General features: G+C 42.1%; 1 protein-coding gene across 3 annotated transcripts in view; it reads right to left on the bottom strand.

The window, feature by feature from the left end:
• Window positions 1-547: 547 nt before the first annotated feature.
• PCCB (propionyl-CoA carboxylase subunit beta) overlaps window positions 548-25,202 on the bottom strand; it is a 60,591-nt gene continuing 35,936 nt past the window's right edge. For all 3 annotated transcript variants that reach the window (XM_073674275.1, XM_073674276.1, XM_073674274.1), the window contains 13 exons: window positions 23,497-23,565; window positions 23,313-23,369; window positions 22,329-22,442; window positions 21,251-21,361; window positions 18,182-18,290; window positions 17,779-17,899; window positions 16,609-16,690; window positions 14,905-15,028; window positions 11,232-11,339; window positions 10,356-10,456; window positions 8,866-8,964; window positions 7,582-7,681; window positions 548-1,400 (listed from right to left, as the gene is read on the bottom strand). In XM_073674275.1, coding sequence (XP_073530376.1) covers window positions 1,279-1,400; window positions 7,582-7,681; window positions 8,866-8,964; window positions 10,356-10,456; window positions 11,232-11,339; window positions 14,905-15,028; window positions 16,609-16,690; window positions 17,779-17,899; window positions 18,182-18,290; window positions 21,251-21,361; window positions 22,329-22,442; window positions 23,313-23,369; window positions 23,497-23,565 — 1,317 coding nt within the window. In that variant the 3' untranslated portion in view covers window positions 548-1,278. The remainder of the gene's footprint in view (window positions 1,401-7,581; window positions 7,682-8,865; window positions 8,965-10,355; window positions 10,457-11,231; window positions 11,340-14,904; window positions 15,029-16,608; window positions 16,691-17,778; window positions 17,900-18,181; window positions 18,291-21,250; window positions 21,362-22,328; window positions 22,443-23,312; window positions 23,370-23,496; window positions 23,566-25,202) is intronic.

Genomic DNA, 25,202 nt, shown 5'->3' with positions numbered 1-25,202 from the left:
AGGTCAAACAAACACTTTTTTTTCCTTATCTCGTGTCAGCCTCCTAGTGCCTGCGTCCTTTTGCATTAGATCTTACCTATTGGAAATGTGTAGATAAACTGATGATTGTGTTAAGGCCACCATACATATTAGTCTAGTGTTGGCCGAACTGACAGCTATTGATAGGTTTGTCCGATAGTTTGTGTATGGGAACACCAGCCAACTGGTGGGTGGAAGAGATGTTAATCAGACTGCCAATCACATTGTTCTCCTGGAGCAGAGTCACTGACGCGGTCTTCTCGTAGAGTACACAGGAGTGCTCAGCTGATAGAGTGATCCTGTGTATGGGAGAGTCAGCGTAGGTGGCGGACAGGTGATGACAGTCTAATGTGCATGGCCGGCTTTAATCTTTCTTCAGAGGGATGCATCTCTACACAGACTATCCAAATACTGTTGATGGCATCAGGATACTATTGGGATGCAGTTTGACTTTTCTTTATGATCCAATCCGGACATTGGCTTCAAAAATTGCATCAAAATGGTAAGAACCCTCAAAATATGTAAGACATTGTACTGGCAAAATATAGTTGTTGGTGTATTCATATATTTCCCAAAGGAACAGTGGACATTTAAAGAAAAGTTTGTGAAGAATTGGTAATAAATGGGGAATACAATATTTACTACAAGGGACATGTCGGGAGAGGCGACACCATTAGAGGCCATTTATACAAATTACGTAGATTAGAGTTGTGAACTGATAAAAGCCTTGATAACTGAAAATAAAATGTTCATTAAATAGTTTTCTTGGATTATACAACACTGGCCCTAAAATAGGGAATGTAAAAAACTTTCTATAAAGCTTTACTTACCCCATGTAACCCCTGATGCTACAGGAAGTGATCGTCGCATCCACCGATCACTCGCCATGTGCTGTACATATCATCATCACAGCTGAGCCCAGTGATTGGCTGCAGTGGTCATGTGACTGATGGATGGGACAGATGGCACTTCTGGAATCAGCAGGGACCACCAGACCGGTAAGTGATTCGATGGTAAGTAATGGGTATTTCTGCATTTAGGAACACCTTACTTTGGGATCAACTTTGCATAATTCTAGAAAACCTCTTCAAGGAAATCACAGTTCTACTGATTTATCCCTCGTAGTAAAGCCTCATTGTAGCAGGATCAGAAGGCCCCACATGTTAGTGTTTGCCACTCAGTTTGACACAATCCAATGTCCGTGTGCTTGGAGCTTGTAATTTCCAGACAGGAATGTATTCGATTGTGACTCGTGCTGCCTCATAGAGGAATATTTGCATGCTTCTTCCACGGATTCACTTGGTGTTTGCTTGCGAGGACTTCCAGGTCACGACAGATACGCATCCGAGTAGTAGACGGCTGAACGATGTCATCAACAAACCCTGAGGGGAAAAGAAAGCAGTCAGTTTTACATAAACGTCAAGCTCCCTTTTAATTTCAGTACTTTTTAGACACAAAGCCCCCATAGTACAGCTACATTCACCCCATACACAATGTCCAGTAATAAGGACCAGATTTTCCTTCATAACAGAGTTAGGCTTTGAAGGGTCACCATGATTTACTCCCAGAGACTGTCACACCAATGGCAGAACCAGGGAAGCCAGTACATGGCATGCGTTAGACAAGAATATCGCCATCAGTCCATGGTGGCGCTTCCTTAATACCCTACCTCCACACATAACCAGCATCCGCCATGGGTGATGGACAGGTTATACAGCAGTGATTGGCATCCGCTCTGTTTGCCATCTAACCTATACAATCTACTGTCAATATCTGACAGCAGTGTATAAAGGTGTGTAATTCAAGCGTTGCATCATTTTGGGTGATTACTGGATACCGATAGCTGACACCTTTGTACGCCTGTAAAGCCCAGGGATAGGCTTGGCTTCACTGGTGGTCATCACTTAAACAGTATATACTGCTATTCCGTGGTATTGCACTGTATACAACAAGCAATCAAATAATTGTAGTTCCAACTCCTCTAAAAAATGGGACTAATAAAATAAAACCGGAAAGACGTGGATCTTTGTTTTCTTGCCCGAATGAACACTCCTCACACAACCAATACAGGGGTTGTCCACTGCTATTGATAATGTGCCAATGTATTTTTATGGATGAAATAAGTTTATTTGCAAATACCTTTAGTTGTATGTATTGCCTGTGAGCAGCGCTATCACTGGCCGCTCACAGGCATCACATGACCCCCGGCTGCAGCCGGCTCGGACATCCGCTGACGTCACATCAGTGACACGCTCCCCCAGGTGGATGCTGGGCTGTGGGGCGGTTAACCAGCGCATCACCGCCCAGCATCCACCGCGCGCTTTACCAATGAATGGGAAGAGGGAGAGAGCACGGTGGATGCCGGGTGTGACGTGCATTGTAACCCCACCCACAGCCCATCACTCACCGTGAAACGCAGAAGTGAGTACCCGCCTGCAGCAGGCGGAACTTGACGTGACATCAGGGGATGTCAGAGCCGGCTGCGGCCGGGGGTCATGTGATGCCTGTGAGCGGTCAGCTATAGCGCCGCTCACAGGCCAAAACAGCAGCACAAGGTATTTACAAATAAACTTATTTCCACCATAAAAATACATTGGCACATTATCAATAGTAGTGACCAACCCCCTTAATAACCTCACTGATATCAGCCAAGGAGTGTAAGTGCGGGGAATCCTGTGTGTGGCGCTCATACTGATGTTTTAAAAATTGTTTTTCATTTTTTCATATAGTAACATGTCTATACATCCTGTGATTTCCATAATTCCACAATATTTCCTTCTTGGTGTTGCAACTTTGGTGCTGAGCATACACACATCCGATATTATTTTAATACGTACGGGGTCCCCAGACAAGTGGCTGTCAGGGTAGTTAACCACTTCGCACCAGAGCCTGTTTTTGCCTTAATGACCAGGCCAATTTTTTCAATTCTGACCACTGTCACTTTATGAGGTAATTACTCTCGAACGCTTCAACGGATTCCCGATTCTGAGATTGTTTTTTCGTGACATATTGTACTTCATGATAGTGGTAAAAGTTCTTCGATATCACTTGCGTTTATTTGTGAAAAAAATCGGAAATTTGGTGAAAATTTTGCAATTTTCAAACTTTGAATTTTCATGCCCTTAAATCAGAGAGATATGTCACACAAAATAGTTAATAAATAACATTTCCCACATGTGTACTTTACATCAGCACAATTTTGGAACCAGCATTTTTTTTTGTTAGGAAGCTATAAAGGGTTAAAAGTTGATCAGCGATTTCTCATTTTTCCAACAAAATTTACAAAAACATTTTTTTTTAGGGACCATATCATATTTGAAGTGACTTTGAGGGGTCTTTATGACAGAAAATACCCAAAAGTGACACCATTCTAAAAACTGCACCCCTCAAGGTGCTCAAAACCACATTCAAGAACTTTATTAACCCTTCAGGTGTTTCACAGGAATTTTAGGAATGTGGAAGAAAACAATGAACATTTAACTTTATTTCACAAAAATGTTACTTTAGACACAATTTTTTTATTTTCACAAGGGTAACAGGAAAAAATGGACTACACAATTTGTAGTGCAATTTCTCATGAGCACGCTGATACCCCATATGTGAGGGAAAACCACTGTTTGGGCGCACTGCAGGGTTCGGGAGGGAAGGAGCGCATTAGACTTTTTGAATGTAAAATTTGTTTGAATAATTAGCGGACGCCATGTTGTGTTTGGAGAGCCCCTGATATCCCTAAACAGTGGAAACCCCCCACAAGTGACACCATTTTGGAAACTAGACCCCTTAGGGAACTTATCTAGATGTGTGGTGAGCACCTTGCACCCCCAGGTGCTTCACAGAAGTTTATCATATTGAGCTGTAAAAATAAAATTTTCACATTTTTCCCACAAAAAATGTTTTTCATTCCCTAATTTTGCATTATCATAAGGGTAACAGGATAAATTGCACCATGAAATTTGTTGTGCAATTTCTCCTGAGTAAGCAGGTACCCCATATGTGGGGGAAAACCACTGCTTTGGTGTACGGCAGGGTTCGGAAGAGAAAGGAGCGCTATGTTGGCTGGGATATGTGGCAGACACCATGTCACATTTGAAGAGTCGCTGACATGCCAAAACAGCAGAAACCCCCACAAGTGACCCCATTTTGTAAACTACACCTCTCAAGGAATTCATCTAGGGAAGTAGTGAGTATTTTTTAATTTTTAAATTTATACCATTGGGCAGTGAAAAAAGCATAATTATATTTTTACCACAAAAAAATGTTTTACCCTCAGATTTTACATTTTCACACAGGGCAATGGGTAAAAATGGTGCCGAAATGTGTCACACAATTTCTTCTAAAAGTGGCAATACCCCATATGTGGCTCAGCCATACGGCGAGATCTGGGGGGGACGGAGCGCTATTTGACAATTGGAGAACAAATTATTGTAGAATAGGCATTTGGATTTGGGAGCACAAAATTTTCTTAATTTCTTTTGGGGGGCAAGGGCCATTTCGCTTTTCCAGAGCCTTTCTGCTACCAGTAACTTGGAATATTTTTTAACAGATGACGGACCTGAGTGGGGACCAGCTTATTTTGAGGACTGAGTTGAAGCTTTTATTGGGAACATTTTACGTAACATTTATCCGGCGCTCTATGCTGAGCACTTACATCGGGGTTTCCATCTAAATTTCCAAGTGATGTAATTCAGATGAAACCCCTGCGGGATCCATTCACTGTAATGAGGCAGCAGAGTTACTCTGGACTCCATCTGGCCTCTGTTTAGCGGTGTCCTTTTTTTTCAGAAGTGCACAAAACTGTGGCCAACCGCACTTTTATGCACGCCTAAAACAAATGACACCGTGGGATCACAGGTCAGACGGCGTCCACAGTGGCCTATATCTGCCTCATTACAGGGAATCTTCCGTCATGGGTTCCGTCTGAATCACGTATTTCAGAGATTTACACGGAAACTCTGGTGTAAGTGCTCAGCTCCAGAGCGCAGGATAAATGTGAGCAGAGCCTTACTGCGATCTTTGGGAGACATAATAAACAAATCAGTAGCAGGTGAAGAATTGGATTTATTTTCTATGCCGTTCCTCGTGCAGTATAAGTGATGAGATTACTTTATTCTTCGGGTCGGTGCAATTACAGAGATACCAGATTTATATCGGGTTTTTATGATTGACAGCTGTCACACACTAAGACGCTTTTCTTTTTGCAAAATCTAGTTTTTGCATCACCATATTTTGAGAGCGATAATTTTTCCATATTTCGGCCGACAGAGTCATGTGATGGCTTGTTTTTTGAGGGACGAGTTGACATTTTTATTGGTACCATTTTTGGGTACGGGACATTTTTTGATCGCTTTCTATTCCGTTTTTTGGGAGGTAAAATTAACAAAAACCAACAATTCAGGAATTGTTTTTTGAGTTTTTTTTTTATGCCGCTCTGCGTGTGGTAAAAATGATCAGGCAGCGTTATTCTTCGGGTCAGTACGTTTACAGCGATACTACACTTACAGTATTTTTTTTATGTTTTGGCGCTTTTACACAATAAAACAATTTTATAGAAAAAAAATTTTTTTTTGCATCACTTTATTCTGAGCGCTATAACTTTTTCATTTTTCGGCTGATTGAGCTGTATGGCGGCTTTTTTTTTTTGCGGAACAAGATGACGTTTTCAGCGGTACCATTTTTATTTCCATTTTGCTTTTTGATCGCATTTTTTTCCACTTTTTGTTTGGCGATATGATGAAAAAGCATAGTTTTTTGCTCCATTTTTTATTTATTTTTATTACTGTGTGCACAGAAGGAGTTAGTGTGACAGTTTTATAGATCGGGTTGTTTCGGACGCGGCGATACCAAATATGTGTACTTTTTTTGTTCTTGCATAAATATACGGATTTATTGGTTTAATATTTTATTTATTTATTTTTATTTATTTTGTGATTTTTTTTTTAACAGTTTGAAAACTATTTTTTTTTACATTTTTACTTAGTCCCTGTATGGGACATTAATTTTTATTTTTCTAATCACTGATGTCATGCAATGTAATAGACATGTATTACATTACATGACATCTTTGCTGACTATTTCACAGTCAGTGTCTCATGCCAGGCTTCAGCTGCAGGCTGAGCCTAGCAGGACACCATATATGGCAGATCTGGAGGTGGTCATGTGACCTCCAGCTGCCATAACAACGGAAGGTCCTGGAAGCTATCAGGGGGCCGTCGGAGAGGTAAGTTGACGACCCCCTCTCCTCTCACTATCTTCTATATGCTGCGATCACTATAGATCGCGGCATATAGAAGATAGCAAAGGGTTAACATCATTGGGACCTGATCCAATCAGGTCCCGCAGAGGTCCCCTATCAGAGCTATCGTTCTGCACCGGAACCGAAGCGCTTGCAGGACCACCCACCGTTTTTAAACGTCGGCGCTGCACAGAGCCCAGGCAGCGCCGACGTTTATGTACAGTGGGCGGTCCTGAACCGGTTAAGGTTCCGATGTGGCCGATTCTGGACTGCCAATCCTTTTGTTCTCTCGGAGATGAGCCACAGTAACACGTATGGGGGGGGTGGGCCCCTAAATCTTGTAACTGTCCCTTCTGCCGCTTCTAGCATCCTGGGTTCTATGTATCGGACTGAATTCAGATGTCAGTGTTTCACAGTCTGACCACCATGGTGTGACCCCGGCCTTAGTGAGAGATGCTATGTAACACCGCCTTCCACGCGCTAAAGCTCATAACCTAGCAGAAGGGTCCAGTGATGACGACAAATGCAGTCCGAGCTCTCAGACTTCGGCGTCACAGTGAGGTTTCACGCCTCCGAGCTAGCACGCGCTTGTGCTCACTACTTCCCCTGGGCCATATTCAGATGTCAGTGATTTTTCATCAGTATTTTTATGCCAAAACCAGGAGTGTCACAAAAACACAGACCTGGTGTCAATTTTTCAATTATAGTTTTTCTCTGTATGCTCCACTCCTGGCTTTGGCATACAAATAATGATGAAAAAAATCGCTGCTGTCTGAATGAGGCCTTAGAAAGATGAAGCAATTGGTTCTGTATTACAGTGGTGAATATTTAATTTTCCTAATGATTTGTTTTGAAAAAAATATCAACATTACAATCTGCTATCCCTTCTTGGGGCTCTCAGAAGTGATAGGGTTTTCGGTTTTATTAAAAATAAACTTTGTGTTAGCCACACTTTTTTTTTCTTTTTTAGAATCAGTAAAGGTTACACAAAGTAAGGCTGGTTTCATTATACATGTATTACTGCACTATCAGAAACTTCTTAATGGATAGTGAATAAAGAAATATTTTTACATTTTATAATTGGTCGTACCTGCTTTTTCATACATCACTTTTTTTTCCTCCAAGGCTGGCTTTACAGATTCGTGAAACACAGACGACCGCGGGGTCCCCTAAGTGGAGCTCACTGGCTGGTGGTTGGGGCAGGGTACTGCGATCTGTGCACAGGTCATGGTTTATGCACATGTGAACCCGGCCTTACACAGTCACTGCAGATGGTATATAACACAATCCATACTGTACTGAATCTGAACAGGGAGGTGTAGGGGTCTTACCTCGAACAGCAGCAGGGAAAGGGTTAGCAAACTTCTCCACATACTCGGCCTCCGCTTCAGCCTGATTCTGTTTTCCTCTGAATATGATTTGAACAGCTCCCTGCAAAAGACGTCACCGTGATTTCACACTATACAATCTATTACATTTATTTTGATCGAAAAAATATTAATGGCGTTAAGTACGCCAGAATTGTATGCCAGTCATTGACTTGAGTAACATTACAAGCAGAGGAGCACCATTTGTAAGATCCAACAAATTCGTTAAACGCCATGCCCCCTTAATGAATTTGGCACCTTTTCCTTCAACGCAGCCTTCACTAAGATTCCAGGATAAAAAGCCAATTTTAATGAATTGGGAACTTTTTTCCCCTGACCATTAGAGCGCATGCAGGGCGCTGCAGCTCGCTCACCGTTACCGCATATGCGGCTGATATAGATCACTAGGCAGCTTTGCTATATACAGCCAAACATTTTCAGACGGACACAAATTTTTGGTTTTCACAATTTGTTGCTTCAGAGTTTTTCAATCTTTAGTCGGACGTTTCTATGGGAACTGAAGTACAACTATAAACATTCCATAAGTTTATTAAACTTTTATTCACAATAGATCAAGTTTATGTAAATTCTCAATATTTACAATGTTGACCCTGATTTTTCAAGTCTTCTGCCCTTCACCCTGGCAGATGGATATCAGCTACTGGACCAAACCCTGACTAATGACCGCCCATTCTTATCTAATCAGTGCTCAGAGTGTACCACCATTTCTGTGTTTTTGTTTGTACACCCTCTTTTTGATGAAGGACCATTGGATCTAGGGAGTTTCCTCGCCATGGACACAAAATTTCAAGGTTTTGTTCACTGAGCCACTTATCACTTTTGTCTTGTGACAAGGAGCTCCATCATGGAGGAAAAAAAAGATCATAATTACCAAATTGCTCCTGCATCGTTGGAAGAAGTTCCTCTTTGTCATAAATAAAGAATGGGATCTAAACATTCTCAGCGCTCATGTTCAGTAAGCCCCCACAAACGAATTGTCTCGTGGTAGTGTTCACCTTTTCTTCTCCCGACATTCACTCTTATAGATGTTCCCAACAGTCTGAATGGGGCTTCATCAGAGAAAACAACTTTGCAGTGCAGTCCCTGTAATACCTACAAAGGACAGCGGGCGGGTTATTTTCTCTCATGAAGCAGCCTTCAGACTGTTGGGGAAATCTGGGAGAAGGATTGTCTTGAAAAGAAAAAAATAAGAGCAGTGAAAGATCATACATTGGGTTGAGGTCCTACCTTTGCTCCCATAACAGCGACTTCTGCGGTTGGCCAGGCATAGTTCACATCACCTCGGAGATGCTTTGAGCTCATTACATCATAGGCACCACCATAAGCCTGAAATCAACCGATAGGTAGTAGTTAGCACCACAGTGGTTCAAGGCAAATGCTGGATCTTCAACAGAAGAATAAAGACTTGTTGACACCTAATGACCCGCGGCCATCGGCTACATATGGGCAGAGTGTAACAGCCCTTTTAGGGCACAGACTGTCATTCTTGCCATTGCTGGTCCTGTTTAAATTTAGTTGACAAATAAGTGTTAGTCGGGTGATTGGCAGACTGTTTACACTGGATGATTAGTGGGACACGAGAGTTCCTAAATATATTGGTTCACTAGAAATCAGCAAATGTAAATACACAGGCTGCGCAGAGCCAGGCCTCGGGGAACAGGATTAGTGGAGTGGTTTTTTTCTCTTAATTGTCAATCAGTACTTTGATCAGTATTCGGTCAGTATTTTTTCTTAGCAGTAGGAGCCAAAACCAGGTGAGGAACAATCAGAGAAAAGGTAGAATAGAAACAAGTCACTAATTCTGCATTCATCACCCACTCCTGGTTTTGGCTCCCACTCCTGAGAAATAATACTGACAGAATACTGATAGTGGGGCCATGGCCTTTCACTGAGAAAAGGACGTAGTGCTGGAAACCAGGAAAGATGGCGATCACCAGGTATTATAATTATGTGTGTCATTTAGTGAAAGTAAATTAAGAGGGATTAGCGTAAAAAAAGGGGTAATCAGCTTTAGACTTGTGTGTACAATACTGATGTTTAAAGAAGCACTCACATCAAAGATTTTATCCTCTTAATATATTGCAGTCATCATATTATACAGCATTGTGTCCTTACAAAATTGCTCATTTTGCCTTTCTACTCCGTTAATTCTTCTCCTTTCTCTGCTCTATGTAGAAACAGGAAGTCTCTTGTCCCGGCATTTATCATCCTCCTCTTTAACTCCTGACCCAGCTACTCCTCCTCCTCCTGCCAGGGACTTTTGCAGCGACTCATGACTCATACAGGGAAAATTGACCTCCTGTTTCTACATAGAGTTTAGAAAGATTCAGCAAGTTAGTTTTTAATCACGTAATGTCAGACAGAATGGAAAACAGCAGTGGGTAGAAGGGCAAAATTAGCAATTGTAAGTACAAAGAGCTATATAATAATATGATGAATATATTAACAGGATAAAAATGTTGATGGGAGGAGGAGGAGTGCTTCTTTAATCCTGCCGCTTTTCACTCAGCAGCAAAGAGGTGCGGTAAATTTGGGTGCAAATATTACAACAACCAGGAGTATAAATCCAGAGCAGTGTCTAATTTTCTCATTCAGCATGAGTCAGTATGATAAGTTTGGCACATTTGTAAAACGGTGTAGTCTAAATATCTGTCTGTCTGTCTATCTATTCCACATGATTAGTAAAATATATTCTCCCATAAGCCTTCTGATCTTACCTTTCTGGTAATAATGGTGATCTTGGGAACAGTAGCCTCTGCAAAGGCAAACAGAAGTTTTGCCCCATGTCTGATAATGCCTCCATATTCCTGAGCAGTGCCTTAAAAATGACAATATGTACAGTTTTATGTTTTCACCTCTTTACAAAACACTGGGTCATAACCATATCACCAGCAATAGAAATCTCCAAGCTACCCTACATTTACATGCTACAAATCTGGTTACGAGACGATCGTGACCCTAAAATAACGGACATCTGCACTTCTCACTTTGTTACTGTCTTAAAGAGGTTTTCCAAAACCCATTTTCCCCAGATGAAGTGTTTTAAAAACAAACAAACAAACACAAAAAAAAAAGCGTGCTTTACTCACCCTCCCCAGGTCTGTAGCAGAGTCTCCACCACTGCTCCTGATGTCTGTTATTGTCCGTACCTCTGATGTCACATCGACAGCGATGCAGCCAATATCCGTTATTAATATCAGCCTGGAGGCTTTGTCTGAATTGACGGCACAAGAAGCCGAGCTCACCAACCGGCTACACCGCAGGCAACAACAGACATTGGTAGCAGTGGGGGGGGGGCGACTCCACATAGTTTATATAAAGTGTACCTATATTTTTTTTTTCCCCCTCACAAAAACAACAAAAAAATATTACAATTTTGTGATATTCTATCAGGAGAGGTTTATGCTACATGTTGCCACCAAATAGATGTGATGTGGACTTCTGCATGTTGCTGTGATGTATTCAGTTGAATTAATCTGAAAATCTTAGATTCTGCAGAAAGGTAACAGTGGACACATCTGTATGGATATTGGGGCTAGACATGTCTAAGTGTCGAACTTAAATGAACTCCCTTTAAGTCAAACTACAATTACCTGGCAAAAATCCAGGTACATCGACAAAAGTGATGATGGGTATATTGAAGGCATCGCAAAACCGGACAAAGCGAGCTCCTTTCACTGATGAATTTATGTCCAAGCAGCCTGCGGGGTAGATAACATGGGAACACGGTTAGATTCTTATACAGGAAAGGTAAAGCAAAACCTACAACGCAAATGTGACCGAATGACGTTGTCACGCGCTGCTGAAGTCACCGGCCCGCTACAGCCAATCATGGGGCCCTGTGGTCCCAAGCAGTGACATTTCTTTTCTGGTGTAATAGCAGAACACGGAGCCGCCGGCACAAAATCCAGGTAACTGCTGTATGCGAGTATGGCTTTGTGTGTTATTTTTTAATATACCAAGCCACTAGTAGAAGATTGATTTTGCCCAGAAAAACCAGGCAAGAAGAGAATGTAGGACGCAGGTTATCATGGAGGACTCCACGTCTAGGCCTCATTCACACTTTGGCATATGATCAGTATTTTCCATCCTCTTTTTAAGCTAAGATCAAGAGAGGATTCAAAAGAAAGTTTCCATATTTTTTTATTTATTTTTTTAAACAATATTAAAAGAAAAATTCAGTTTTGATATATTGTAGTCACTGTGTAATAAGCTTGGGCACCTGGATAGTCCTGAGACCACCAGCTATCGATCAACTGAAATAGTAGAAGCACTCAGCTCATCCTCAAGCACAAGCAGGATGTTCAGGCGCAAAAGAAGGTCTATGTGTCTGTACGCTTATCTGCTCACGTTCAGCTGCCTTCTTTTAAGCAACCGGCTATCAGGACCCTGAACCCATCTAATTAAAACTCTTAAGGCTGTAACTACAACATATCAAAACTTTTTAAAAAGTTATGTTGCATTTTTAACATTTTCAATTAAAGTTAGTGATATGAAAAAAAAGATAAAACCGTTTTAACAATGGCCACATAATATAATGGCCTTATATTAGACTCTTACTTCTTGTTGAGCAATTGGACATTAACAGAAATAGATTGCCCCCGACTACTGAATCGTATTGATGTATTTAAAAGGGATTGAACAAAAGTACATTTCGATCAATAGATCTTGGAGTAATAATAAGTTCCACAATTGGATGTTTTTTTAAAAAAGAAAAAAAAAAAAAAAAAAAAAGGGTGATGTTCCTGTGCTGGGATAATCTTACAAATGTTCCCCTCCTGTGTACTGTGTAATGGCTGTGTTTGACCATGTAGAGCTGCTCCAGTTCATGGTCTGCATACACACCACAGCTCCTGGGCAGGGGAGGATGATAAGTCACGTATGATAAGTGAGTAAACAGACAACACAGCAGGGGCTCACAGCTGCTTCATTCTGTGCAGTGACACATTTCCATGCTTGTTTTATCACATGAATGAATGTTTCTGCCACGTCTTCTCCAACCTTCTGAGGTCATCATTAATTAAGTCAGGGACGTAGAATCTCCGGCGGGAGCAGAGCTTACATGTCACTGAGAAATGTGCTACGTCACAAAAAGAATCAGCTGCAGGCCCCTGCTGTGTGGTCTGTATACTCACTTATAAGTGACTTTAGCTTCCTTCCGTGGCAAAAAGCTGTGGCATATGCCGACTGTTAACAAAACACAGCAAATAAGACTGTGCATAGCAGTGGCATATTTAGATTATATCAGCACCGGAACATTTAACACATCCAATTGTGCAACTTATTATTATAATCATCATCAATATCTATTAAATAAAATATACCTTGTTCGCAGGATAAACCCTTTAATGAGCATGCTTTAGTCAGGGAAAAGGTCACTATCTAGGGAGGAGAAGGCGAGCTGTGACGTAACCCATTATGAATGGTGGATCCTGTGTTATCTACTGCAGGGTTCCCCAACTCCAGTCCTGGAGGTCCACCAGGAGATCATATCTTCAGGAATTCTTTAACGTTGAACAGGTGATAATTCCATCATCTGTGCAATATTAAAGGAAAACATGATTTGTTGGGGGGAAATGGGAAAACACTGATCTATAGTATATACCGGGGTCACCTTTCATTGTAATCCTGTTTGTGATGATAATGAGACTGCTGAAAAGTCTTCTGTACAGAACAGGAAATGTGAGTCTAGTATAACACTCAGTGAAAATTGCAAGATTTCTGTTTTTTTTTTTTTTTTTATTTTAAATGTAGGTAGATATATAAATAAAATTAAAAGAATAAAAAAAAATTACATCAAAAGAGTAACAGTCATTTTAATTTTATTATATGTAGATGAGGGGAGGAGCTTTACCTCTAGCTCCTCCCACCTCCTCTTCCTAAAATCTTTTGAGTAGCAGCTGCCGTCTCCTATCTAGGTAAAGTAACAATCTGTCTTCACCGACTACAGATTTTACTTGTGAATTGAGAGTGAATGATCAGTCCTGGTGGAGAAAGAAGCAGATTTCTTTGATAAGATAAATTACAAAGTTCCTTACCCTCATGTGTACTATTGATTGATGAAATGAAAAAAATTAAACAAAAGGTTACTTTTTAACATAAGAACCGGATTTAACCCCTTCCCGACGGGGCCATTTTCCATTTTCGTTTTTTCCTCCCCTTCTTTCCAGAGAATTTTTCCGTCCACAGCTGTATGAGGGCTTGTTTTTGCAGGACGAGTTATACTTTTGAATGACAACATTCATTCTATGAAGTGATAAAGCAGGATAAAAATTCCAAATGCATTGAAATTGCAAAAAAAAAAGTGCAATTCCACAATTTTTTTTTTTTAATTTACCATGTTCACTTAATGGTAAAACTGACCTGGTCAGTACGATTACGGAGATACCAAACATGTATCTTTTTTTTTTTTTTTGGTGAAAAAAAAAATTGGAAATTTGTATATGAAAAAAATATATATATTTTTTTGCTTTTATTGCCATTTTCCAAGACCCATAACATTTTACATTTTAGGGATCTGGGGCTGGGTGAGGGCTTTTTTTTTGTGCCCTGAACTGACATTTTTACAGATACAATTTAGGGGTAGATACGATATTTTGATCGCCTCTTACTGCATTTGATTGCCATGTTGCAGCGACCAAAAACATAATTCGACGTTTCTATTTTTTCCTCCTTACGGTGTTAACTGATCAGATTAATATATTTTGATAGATCAAACTTTTACGAGTGCAGTGATACCAAATACGCGTATTTTTTAAATTGTTTTATTTTAATGAAGCAAAAGCTTCTGTATTTTCTTTATTTTTTCCATATTTTTAAAAACATTTTTTTTTCACTTTTTACATGAACCTGCAATCATCTGATTGCTTGTACTATACATAGCAGTGAAAATCATGATCTCCTAAATGCTGGCGTTCATAGGAATATTATAATGAAAGGCACAGGGGTCTTCAGGAGACCCCTAGCTGTCAAATCAACCTATCGGCACCCTGGAATCACAGGCACGCACCTCCCTGCTGACGATTGTTAAATGCCGCTGTCATATTGACAGCAGCATTTAATAGGTTAACAGTCTGTTAAAGTGAGATGATGGCTGACTAAAATCAGCCATCACCTGTTGGGAAAAATGCAGGCTCGACATGCTAGCCCACATCAAAGTCAGGGAGCAGGCGTATGACATACGGAAAGAGGTTAAACAATAGGTCATATTTGGACGACATTTTCTTTTTAAATTCTTAACTTCCAGTATAGTTCCAGGCCCAGTACCTGATGCAACTTTTGGTTGGTTCCCAACAATACCAACCGTCCTTCCATTCATTCTGGCAAAGCCCACCACAATATTCTTGGCATAGTTTGGCATAATCTCAAAGAAATCTCGCTCATCAACAATCTAAGAGACAGAAATCAGAAAAGTACAACATTATAAAGATTTTGTGTGAGATAGTATTTCTTTAATATTTCTGTATGTTCCATAACTTGGACACAGTTGTCCATTTCCTCCTGTTACAAATCCTCTCAACCCTTTGCTTCACAGACGTGATCCCTTCCGGGATCTCCCTGTACCCCCCTAACTGCACATTTACCATCACCATTCCTATACTAACTCCTCATCCCGCCCCCTCTCTCTCGGTGTCCCTCAAGGCTCTGTCTTTGGACCCCTACTGTTCTCCATTTATGCCTTGGACCTGTGACAACTCAATGTCCCATGGCTTCCAGTAGCAACTACAAGATGAGGACACTCAGATCTACCTGTCTACTGTCCGGAATCCCAGAGTTTCTATCAGCCATATCCTCCTCCTCATCGCGCTTTGTAAAGCTCATTGTGGACAAAACTGAACTCCTCATCTTGGCTTCATCTCACTCACCCCTCACAAGACATACCACAGTAAGGGACTCCAACTTTCTCAGGTCACAAGTCCCCTGCCCGTGTGTTACCCTAGAGAGGAGACTAAATCAGCTTCGTCACTAGCAGTCTCTTCCCAGTGCCACTGAACGCGATTGCCAGGTCTCTTTCTTGAGGAGTCAAGTCTAGCAGTGCTAAGAAGAGCCAGCCGGACTAGTCTCGTCTCCGCCCATGGTCACTAGCTGGACCCACTGGGGCATGTCAGAGGGCAATAGACCCGGCAGTTGCGCAGCAAGGTTGTTATTTAGGCTGCTCCTGGTTTGGGCAGCAGGAATCAGATGACAGCATCCCCTTTATAACCTCATTGTTAGCAGCCAAGGCTATAAGTGCGGAGATTTCTGCACGTTGCACTAATACTTAAAGAAGTTGTCCACTACTTTATATGAACCCCCCAATGTATCCCCCCAAGGGTTCAGAAGTGTTTTTGTAAATACCTTGCGGTGCCTTTTCTGTCTGTGAGTGGCGCTATCGTTGACCGCTCAGAGGCATCACGTGACCCGTCACTGATGTCACGTCAAGTGAGGTGTGACATCAGTGACGCGCTCCCCGCGGTCGATGCTGGGCTGTGGGCGGGATTACCCCGTGTGTCACCCCCAGCATCCACCCCACGCTTTCCCAGTGAATGGGGAGAGGGAGAGCGCACGGTGGATGCCGGGTGTGACGCGTGGGGTAACCCCGCCCAGCAGCCACCGGTGGAACACGGAAGAAGGACCCTCGGCTGCAGCCGGAACCTGACGTGACGTCAGCGGATGTCAGAGCCGGCTGCACCCGGGGGTCACGTGATGCCTGTGAGAGGCCAGTGATGCCGCCGCTCACAGGCAGAAAAGGCAGAGGGAGGTAATTAGAGAAACAACATTTGCAGATCAGTGACATCTCTAACTCCAAGACTTTTCCTTCCCGGTGTTACAATTTCATAGTATAAATAATAATGTATGCACACACACACGTTTGAAATGAATCAATAATAATGGCTTAATTATAATATTTATAAATGAAAAAGATGATTATGCAAAAAATTGACTGAAATCTAATTAAAACGTTTACATTTAAGAGACTGAAAACGTTACCGAATGAATGATGTCCAGCATGTCATAGGCTTTAGTGGATTCCATGGGAACGACAGTATCTAATCCAGGAACGAGGCGGTCACTGCGAAACAAAAAAATAAAAATTGTAACTTGCAAATGAATAAAAACAAATAATGAGCTGCACAGAACTCCGGATGTGCCTTAAAGGGGTTGTCCACTACTTTAGATTACTCCCCCAATGTAGACCCCCGAGGCCCCTAAGACTTTATGTAAATACCTTCTGTTGCAGATAATGCCTGTGAGCGGCACTATCATGGCCGCTCACAGGCATCACATGACCCCCGGCTGCAGCCGGCTCTGACATCCGCTGATGTCACGACAAGTGCTGGCAGCAGCCGGGGGTCTTTTTCTTCCTGGTTCCACGGTGGATGCCAGGCTGTGGGCGGGGTTACCCCCTGCGTCACCCCTGGCATCTACCGCGCGCTCGGCCTCTCCCCATTCATTGGGAAAGTGTGCGGTGTCACGTGATGCCTGTGAGCGGCCACATTATCTGCAACGGAAGGTATTTACAAAAAGTCTTAGGGTCCCCGTGGTGATACTTTGGGGGGGGTAATCTAAAGTAGTGCGCAACTTCTTTAAGCTTTAGGCCTTACCATCATATAAATCTATGGAAGGTCGCTAAGGGGTTAATTATATGTATATCATGTTGCACGGACAAATAATCTAGCTGTAAATGCACATGTACTATACAGCGAGATTTGCACTAAAAAGGGTAGCACAATAGCTGTGTAAGGGGCTTCTAAAAACCAACATTGTGGGATCTTCTCAACCCCCTATTCCCTCCGCCCAAAAAAAAAAAAAAAACAGTTGGAACCAGACAGCAGAATGTGAATTTCATGCATATATTTCCTCTTAGAATACACAGGGTGATATCGATTATGCAGACTATACGTAAGGACTTATTCACATGTCCAAAGTTCTCGTACGAGTGGTATCCGCAGAAAGTCGCGGAGATATGTCTGATTTTGATCTGAGGGTCTGATAAAGATCAGCAATACAAGTCTATGGGACCGTGATGAAGGAAAAATATATACATATACAGATCTTAGGCCTTTTGCAGCACATGACCTAGATAGGCAGAAATGAGAATCTCCTGGTCTGTAAAGCTTTTAGATGGTAATGTAAGATTTTCAGGCCACCTACACTCACCTTGGGTCGTGGCATTCCCTGATAGGTGCTGGATCCTTGTTGCTCAGTGGGAGGTAGTTAAAAAATTCACGCAGGTTTAGTAGAGCATCAACATCATTCTCAAAAGCTCGATGAGCCACCCCTGCAAGGTACAAGGCACTGACTTAGGCGCTAGCCACCTCCAAAAAGGCATCACTGGAGAGATCTCCTTCTGGAGGAGGGTTGATTTGAATCTTGTAAGATTTTCACAAGCTAAAACTGCGACCTGTGGTTAATGGAAATCAAAGCCAAACAACTTGTGTACTTTCAGGTGGTCCTGACCTTACACATCGGACAACGTCAGACCATGAACCAGGGACATCTCAGTACTGCATCGTGATACCCACATTTACAGGGCAGAGATAAATAGGAAAATATAAAGAACCTGATAGTGCAGTGTGGGTTTTGGCTCCTCCTAGGTCCTCTTGGGTCACATCCTCATTGGTGACAGATTTTACTACATCCGGACCAGTAATGAACAAGTAAGAGGTGTCCTGGGGAGACAAGAGCAGCAACTGATCCAAGGCGTTGGAAGAAGGACTCCTATATCATACATACATATATTAGAACAGGGATATTAGAAAGGTTTGCCACCTACTAAAAGTCTCCTGGTGCCAGAGACGTCCTGTACTGTCATGTTCTGATCATGGGAAAAATAAATATGGCTGCCAAGACGTTTTGTTTGTTTTTTTACTTTAAAAAGGTGAAAATGTCCTTTCAAAACTGCCAAAATTGTAGTTCTTAGCAGCTAGGATAACCTAAGTAGTGTGTACTGGGTTTGATGCTGGAGAACCATTATTCTAAGCATAACTGAAAAACTTATTCTGATCTTGTGTCATCTTCTTATGCCCTTAAGGACTGGGCGATTTTCCGTTTTTTCCCTCCCCTTATTCCCAGAGCTATAACTTTTTTTTATTTTTCCGTTGATATAGCTGTATGGGAGCTTGTTTGTTTTTTTTCTAGGACAAGTTGTACGTTTAAATGACACCATTGATTTTACCATATAGTACTGGAAAGCAGGAAAAAAATATCAAAGTGTGGAGAAATGGCAAAAAAAAAGAAAAAAAGTAAAATTTTGCAATTGCTGTGAAAAACACCTGGCAATATGTTTCTACAGGTCAGTAAGAGTACGCAGATCCAAAACATGTATAGTATAGCTTTTGTTGTATTTAAGTGGTGAAAAGAAATTCCAAAATTTGTAAAAAAAATAAATAAATAAAAAAATATTTGCACGTGTGGCCACTTTCAGAATCTCGTAACGTTTTAAATTTTCGGGATATGGAACTGTGTAAAAGCTTGTTTTTTGCGCCCTGAGCTGACGTTTTATTGATATAATTATGGGGTAGATCTGATGTTTTGATTTCCTGTTATTACCAGGGCTGTGGAGGTGGAGTCTGTATAAAATGGACAGACTCCGACTCCTAAAATATCTAATAAACTAGCAGCTGGGTTCCGAAACAAATACGTTTCAGAAGCTAGAAAAGTGTGCTCTAAGTAATAAAAACGAACTCAAATTACCCATGTCTATTTACTTTCAGCCTTTTCACACGATAAACAACAAAGTTCTCATAATTTATAAATTAGTAAATGGCATTATGGAAGTGTTTATTTGCTCTGGCTTTAATAAAAGCACGGCCAAGTAGGTGCAGTGTATAATATACAAAGCACCCTGGCCACACAAATGAAAAAAAAATTGTATATGTGTTTTTTGCTAAAGAATTAATTTGGCCGCTTGGATTTCTAGCACATGCATTATTGTACGATGGAAATCCCTTAATAAAACTTCACATTTCTGGAACCACTTCCAATTTAAAAAAAAACAAACTAACTACATTTCTAGATTCCCTGCATTTAAATACGTATTTCATAAGCAGGTTGATTCTGTGTTGTAGCATTAAGTTTTGAGTTACCGTATATCCTTGAGTATAAGCCGACCTGAGTATAAGCCGAGGGACCTAATTTTACCACAAAAAAAACTGGGAAAACTTACTGACTCGCGTATAAGCCTAGGGTGGGAAATGCAGCAGCTACTGGTAAATTTCCCCATCCTGGTATGTATGGCCCCCCTCATCCCCAATCCTGGTATGTATGCCCCACCTCCCCCATTCCTGCACACATGAAAAAAAATAAAAATACACTTCTACTCACCTTCCTTCCTCCCCTCTGCTCCAGTGCTGTGTCCTGTTCTGCCAGCAGCTCATGTCAGCATCTGAGCAGTGCATGACATCACTGCCATGCGCCCTCAAACACCGAGGTGAGCTGCGGGGATATTCACTCCTCTCCACGCCGGGACAATGGGCGTGGAGAGGAGTGAATATCCATGTTCTTTAATAGCAGGCACAGACTGTCAGCAGCGCCGCGATCCTCCGTGCCTGCTACTAAAGAGAATGAATATTCACTCTTCTCCACGCCCATATACTCATACTCTCTAATAGCGAGCACAGAGGATCGCTGAGAAGCTGCAGCGCTGCTGACAGTGTGTGCCCACTATTAAAGAAATTAATATTCACTCCTCTCCACCCCTATGGGCGTGAGAGGATCACATGGCGGGAGCACCGATGAGGGGATAGAATGGCATGTCTCCAGCCAGCGCACTGTTAATGCCGCTGTCACAGGCTGACGGTGGCATTTAAAAGGCGTGGGCTCCGCTTCATCTGCGGCTGGTAGAGGCAGATGATGGCTGAATACTTCAGCCATTATCTGCCAGGAAAGATGACTTATGACGGACATAGTTTGTCATAAGTTGCTAAGGGGTTAAATGGGTAAAAATACCAACAGCTTGCTAAAAAACAAGCAGCTTTGCAGTTTTTCTCTTATTAAAGTCCTCTCCATTCTCAAGATTTTATCGTTTACCACTCATTGCCTAGCTTACAGGTTACCCATCAACGGTGGCCAGTCTGTTGGCAAGGGACTCAGCACTTGCAAACTCTTTGAAAGAGCTTGTAAGTGCTGCTCTGGAGCCGGCAAGATTGCTGGATCTGGCAATCTTCCTTACCCATGTGCCCCTCTGATGCTGCAGAGGTAAAACTGTATCTGCTTGCAGCATTGGAGATAGCATACGTTGGCTCAGCAGCGCACAAGTGCTGCCACTTTGAACAGTCACTCAACAAGAGCGCACCGCCCCACCGTCAACCAGAAACTCTTAGATTTGTTGCTTCTTATATTTAAAGCAAGATTTAAAAGATATTCTTATCTTGGACATTCATTGGAAATACACAGAAAATTCCTGAGAAATCGTTCTTGCAAATTTTACACAGAAAACTGCACATGTGCAAGCACCTCTTCATTCACAGGTAATGAGACAGGGCCCGGTACTGAAGTCTGGTGCGTGTAACAGAGGGATATTTAGGATATTTATTCTGTGGATATCATAAATGTTCTAAATGACAAAAGTGGTGCCATTTCTGAAGAAAAAACAAAACACTTTATTATTAAGAAGAAGAAGACGTCTTACCTTAACCATGAATGTGAAGTCTGTAAGTGCTGGAGAATAAACTGCGCCCCCAGCACACGGTCCCATAATCAGGGAGATCTGGGGCACAACTCCCGAATTCAGGACATTCCTCTGACAATGGAGAAATAAGTTACATAAGTGGAGACAACTTCCCCTAAAATGTGGAGTATTTTGGAAAGCTGCAGATTTTATATAGGTAGTGGCCCTTATACATTTCTATAGATCACATCTTTCTCTGGAGCGGTTTGACTCCTTAAACCCACAGACAATTTTTATGTTTTTGCTTTAGTTTTTCCTCTCCGTCTTGCAAGGGTCATAACCTTTTTTAGTTTTTGCACTGACAGATGGAATGGATTATGGCTTCTTTTTCCTTGGAGTTTTGATGAAACCAATAATTTTACATTGTAATTTACTGGAAAATGGGACAAAATTACATTAGGCTAAATAAAAAAAAAAAAAAAAAAAGAGAAGCAATTTCGACACTTTTTTATAGCGGTAAAAGTTACCTCTGGTCAGCATGCATACTGCAATACCAAAGTTGTATAGTTTTAGTTTCGTTTACTTTGATGGTAAAATAAATGAAAAATTCTGGTTTGTGTTGCCAGATTCAAAGTCCCGTAATGGTTGTATCTTCCTGTCCATGGAGCGGTGAGCTCGTGTTTTCATTGATAGCATTTTGGCGTACATAGGATGTTTTGATAGCTTTTTTCTTGAATTTTGTTTTCTTTCTTTTGGGGGTGGGGAGGGAAAGCAAAAGGGGAAACTTTGATGTTTCAATTCTCTTGCGTTTTGGTCTCTAATGTATGGGTTAAATAATTGTATACATAGGCTTTAGAGGACGTGACAATACCAAATATGCTTTTTTACTTTTTTCTGTATTAGAAAAAAAGTGATTTGTACATTTTTATATTCTTTACTCGATTTTCTTAGTCCCCAAGCACTGATGTACTGTGCAGTTCACCATAGTAGACAAAAGCAACAGAGCTGTACCTACTCGGGAGCAAGTCTCGTGACCCGAAATATCAGGTCGTATTAATTAGGCCCAATGGAAAAGATCCATATGTTACATCTTTCTTACCAAGAAGATATCAGCATAACCGGCCAAGGACTCTACACCCTCCTGGATACGAGCCCCTCCAGAGTCATTAAGTCCAATCACGGGGGCTCCCACCAGAACCGCCTGATCCATGATCTAAGGGAGAAAGCAAGGAAACAAACCAATGTCTGTGATCACACCTTAGCCGTCCAGTCAGGAGACACACGCCCCCCCCCCCCCAAGGCCGACCAGTCAGGAGACACCCCCCCCCAAAGGCCGTTCAGTCAGGAGACACGCCCCCCCCAAAGGCCGTTCAGTCAGGAGACACGCCCCCCCCAAAGGCCGTTCAGTCAGGAGACACGCGCCCCCCCCCAGAAAAGGCCGTTCAGTCAGGAGACACACGCCGCCCCCCCCGAAAAGGCCGTTCAGTCAGGAGACACATGCCCCCCCCCCCCCCCAGGCCGTTCAGTCAGGAGACACATGCCCCCCCCCCCCCCCCCCAAGGCCGTTCAGTCAGGAGACACATGCCCCCCCCCCCCCCCCAAGGCCGTTCAGTCAGGAGACACACGCCGCCCCCCCCAAAGGCCGTTCAGTCAGGGGACACATGCCCCCCCCCAAGGCCGTTCAGTCAGGAGACACATGCCCCGCCCCCCCCCCCCCCCCCCCCAAGGCCGTTCAGTCAGGAGACACACGCGCCCCCCCCAAAGGCCGTTCAGTCAGGAGACACACGCGCCCCCCCCAAAGGCCGTTCAGTCAGGAGACACACGCGCCCCCCCCAAAGGCCGTTCAGTCTGGAGACACCCCTCAATAGGTTATGGCAGATATTATAAGCAGTGATCTGTAGATGATGGAGCTCTACAATAGGACGGCAGATCTTGGAGAACAAGGTTGCCCATCTACAGGAGCCTGCGCCAATGTGTAATAGTCAGCACAGTCTATAGGAGGAGCCCCCCGGGGTTAGTCTGAAGATATCCACTTGATGCCACCAACAATGTATATGGTTTATCTGAGTTTTTTTCTTGTTACCTTGCAGATTTTTTGAGCATGAGCTCCAGACAAGCTGCCGCCAAACACAGTGAAGTCCTGTGGGGGAAAAGAAAAAAAAAAAAAAAAAAAAAAAAAAAAGATATATCAATAAAATATATGAACACGAAAATAAACAGTAAACGTCTGGATGCTCGCTCTGCATATGGTTGTGTCCGTCTATTACCTGGCTAAACACGTAGACCAGTCTCCCATTAATGCGGCCCTGTCCGGTAACCACACTGTCTCCAGGATACTGCAAGGAATGGGGAAGAGCCATCAGTTACATAACATTTATTACTCATACTCACTGTCAATAGCTGTCTGCAGAATGAGTTAACTGAAAATCTGTCAGTGAGCTCACTCTGGGAGCATTTCCAACACATTATATCTATATTTTCCTGAGCTCCTCTCAGCTGATTTATGACTACAGACCACATCAAAGTTCAATGTGCAGGAAACAAAGAGCCTGTAAGTTTTTGAATTTGGCAAAAATTTTCAATTTTCAAATTTTAAATGTTTATACTTAAAATCCAGATCATCACACCACACAAAAAAAAGTTAATAAGTAACATTTCCCTCATGTCTACCCTACATCAGCACCAGTGGTCAAATGTCCTTTTATTTTGCAAGGCTGTTAGAAGGTTTATGAATGTAGCAGCAATTATTCATTTTTTTTCCCCAAGGAAATTTACAATAACTTTTCACACTGGCCACTTGGCCTCATTCTAGGCTCATACTTCCTGTTCTGTATAGATATTTCAGGATTCTCATTGTCATTAGAGACAGGATTACATTCAAAGAGAACACAGGCTCCAGCATTCACAATAGAAAATGTTACAGCTCACCTCCTCCCCCTCAATGCCCAATGACCTTTCTCCTGATGAGAGCATGCTTATTACATGCAATTTAATAGGGACAGGGTCTGTCTATTGATCCTAATGTCCATATGCCCCAGAGGAAGCAGGAGGTTAATTATAGGCCTATTGTTAATTAACAAAAGAAAAAAAAAAATAATAATTTAAAAAGGCCATTTTCTGATGTCACATGCCCTTTAAACAATAGACAGCGGTGTGATTGTTCCTTTTTTATTTTTGAAGATAAAAAGGACAAGGGTTAAGATGTTAATTTCTACTGTTACTTAGGTCAGGCTATAATATAATCCAAACACTGGAGACAGGTGACATAAATATGCTATAAAGCTCCACAACAGAGGTGTCTGCATTATAAAACCCTCCCGTACAGATATTTGACTCCTGCCCCAGCAGAGGTAATTGTGCAACAGGTGACTGTCGCTCTAAGGCTATGTGCCCACGATGCAGAAATGCTGCATATTTTTTCCGTTTCTCCCTGGCAGGAAAAACGCATGCGGATTGTACATGGTTTCTCCTGCCAGGGACAAGCGGATGTGAAGCGTTCTTCACTTGCATTTCTGCATGCGGGTTGTCAAGCGCTTTCCAAGCGATTTTAGCATCACTTGGAAAGTGCTTGTCAACTTGGTCACACTATATAAATCTATGCAACCGGAATGGACTTATATAGTGTGACCAAGTAATAGTTAAAAAAGAATAAAAATGGTTAAAAAATAAAGATTATACTTACCTTCCGATGGCCCCCGGTGTTTTCTTCCCTGCGTCCAGTCTCCCCGTGTCTCGCGGTGGTCTAAAAGAACCTGCGGTGACGTCATTTAGTCATGTGACAGGTCTTTATTTTTTATTTTAATTTTTTTTTTTTTTAACAGGTACTATGGTACCAGAGTCTGGAGGAGAGTCTCCTCTTCTCCAAACCCAGGTACCATCCGCACATTGAACCGCATAACATCCGCATGTATATATGTATACATACGGATGTTATGCGATTCAATGCAAGTCAATGGCGGCAATTACGCTGCGT

The sequence above is a fragment of the Phyllobates terribilis genome, unplaced genomic scaffold (genome assembly GCF_046119375.1).
Source record: "Phyllobates terribilis strain yellow unplaced genomic scaffold, ASM4611937v1 Scaffold_3__8_contigs__length_932513732, whole genome shotgun sequence".
In the NCBI taxonomy this organism is placed as follows: Eukaryota; Metazoa; Chordata; class Amphibia; order Anura; family Dendrobatidae; genus Phyllobates; species Phyllobates terribilis.
The sequence above is the reverse complement of the archived record's forward strand: the minus strand, read 5'-3'. Positions and strand labels throughout refer to the sequence as shown.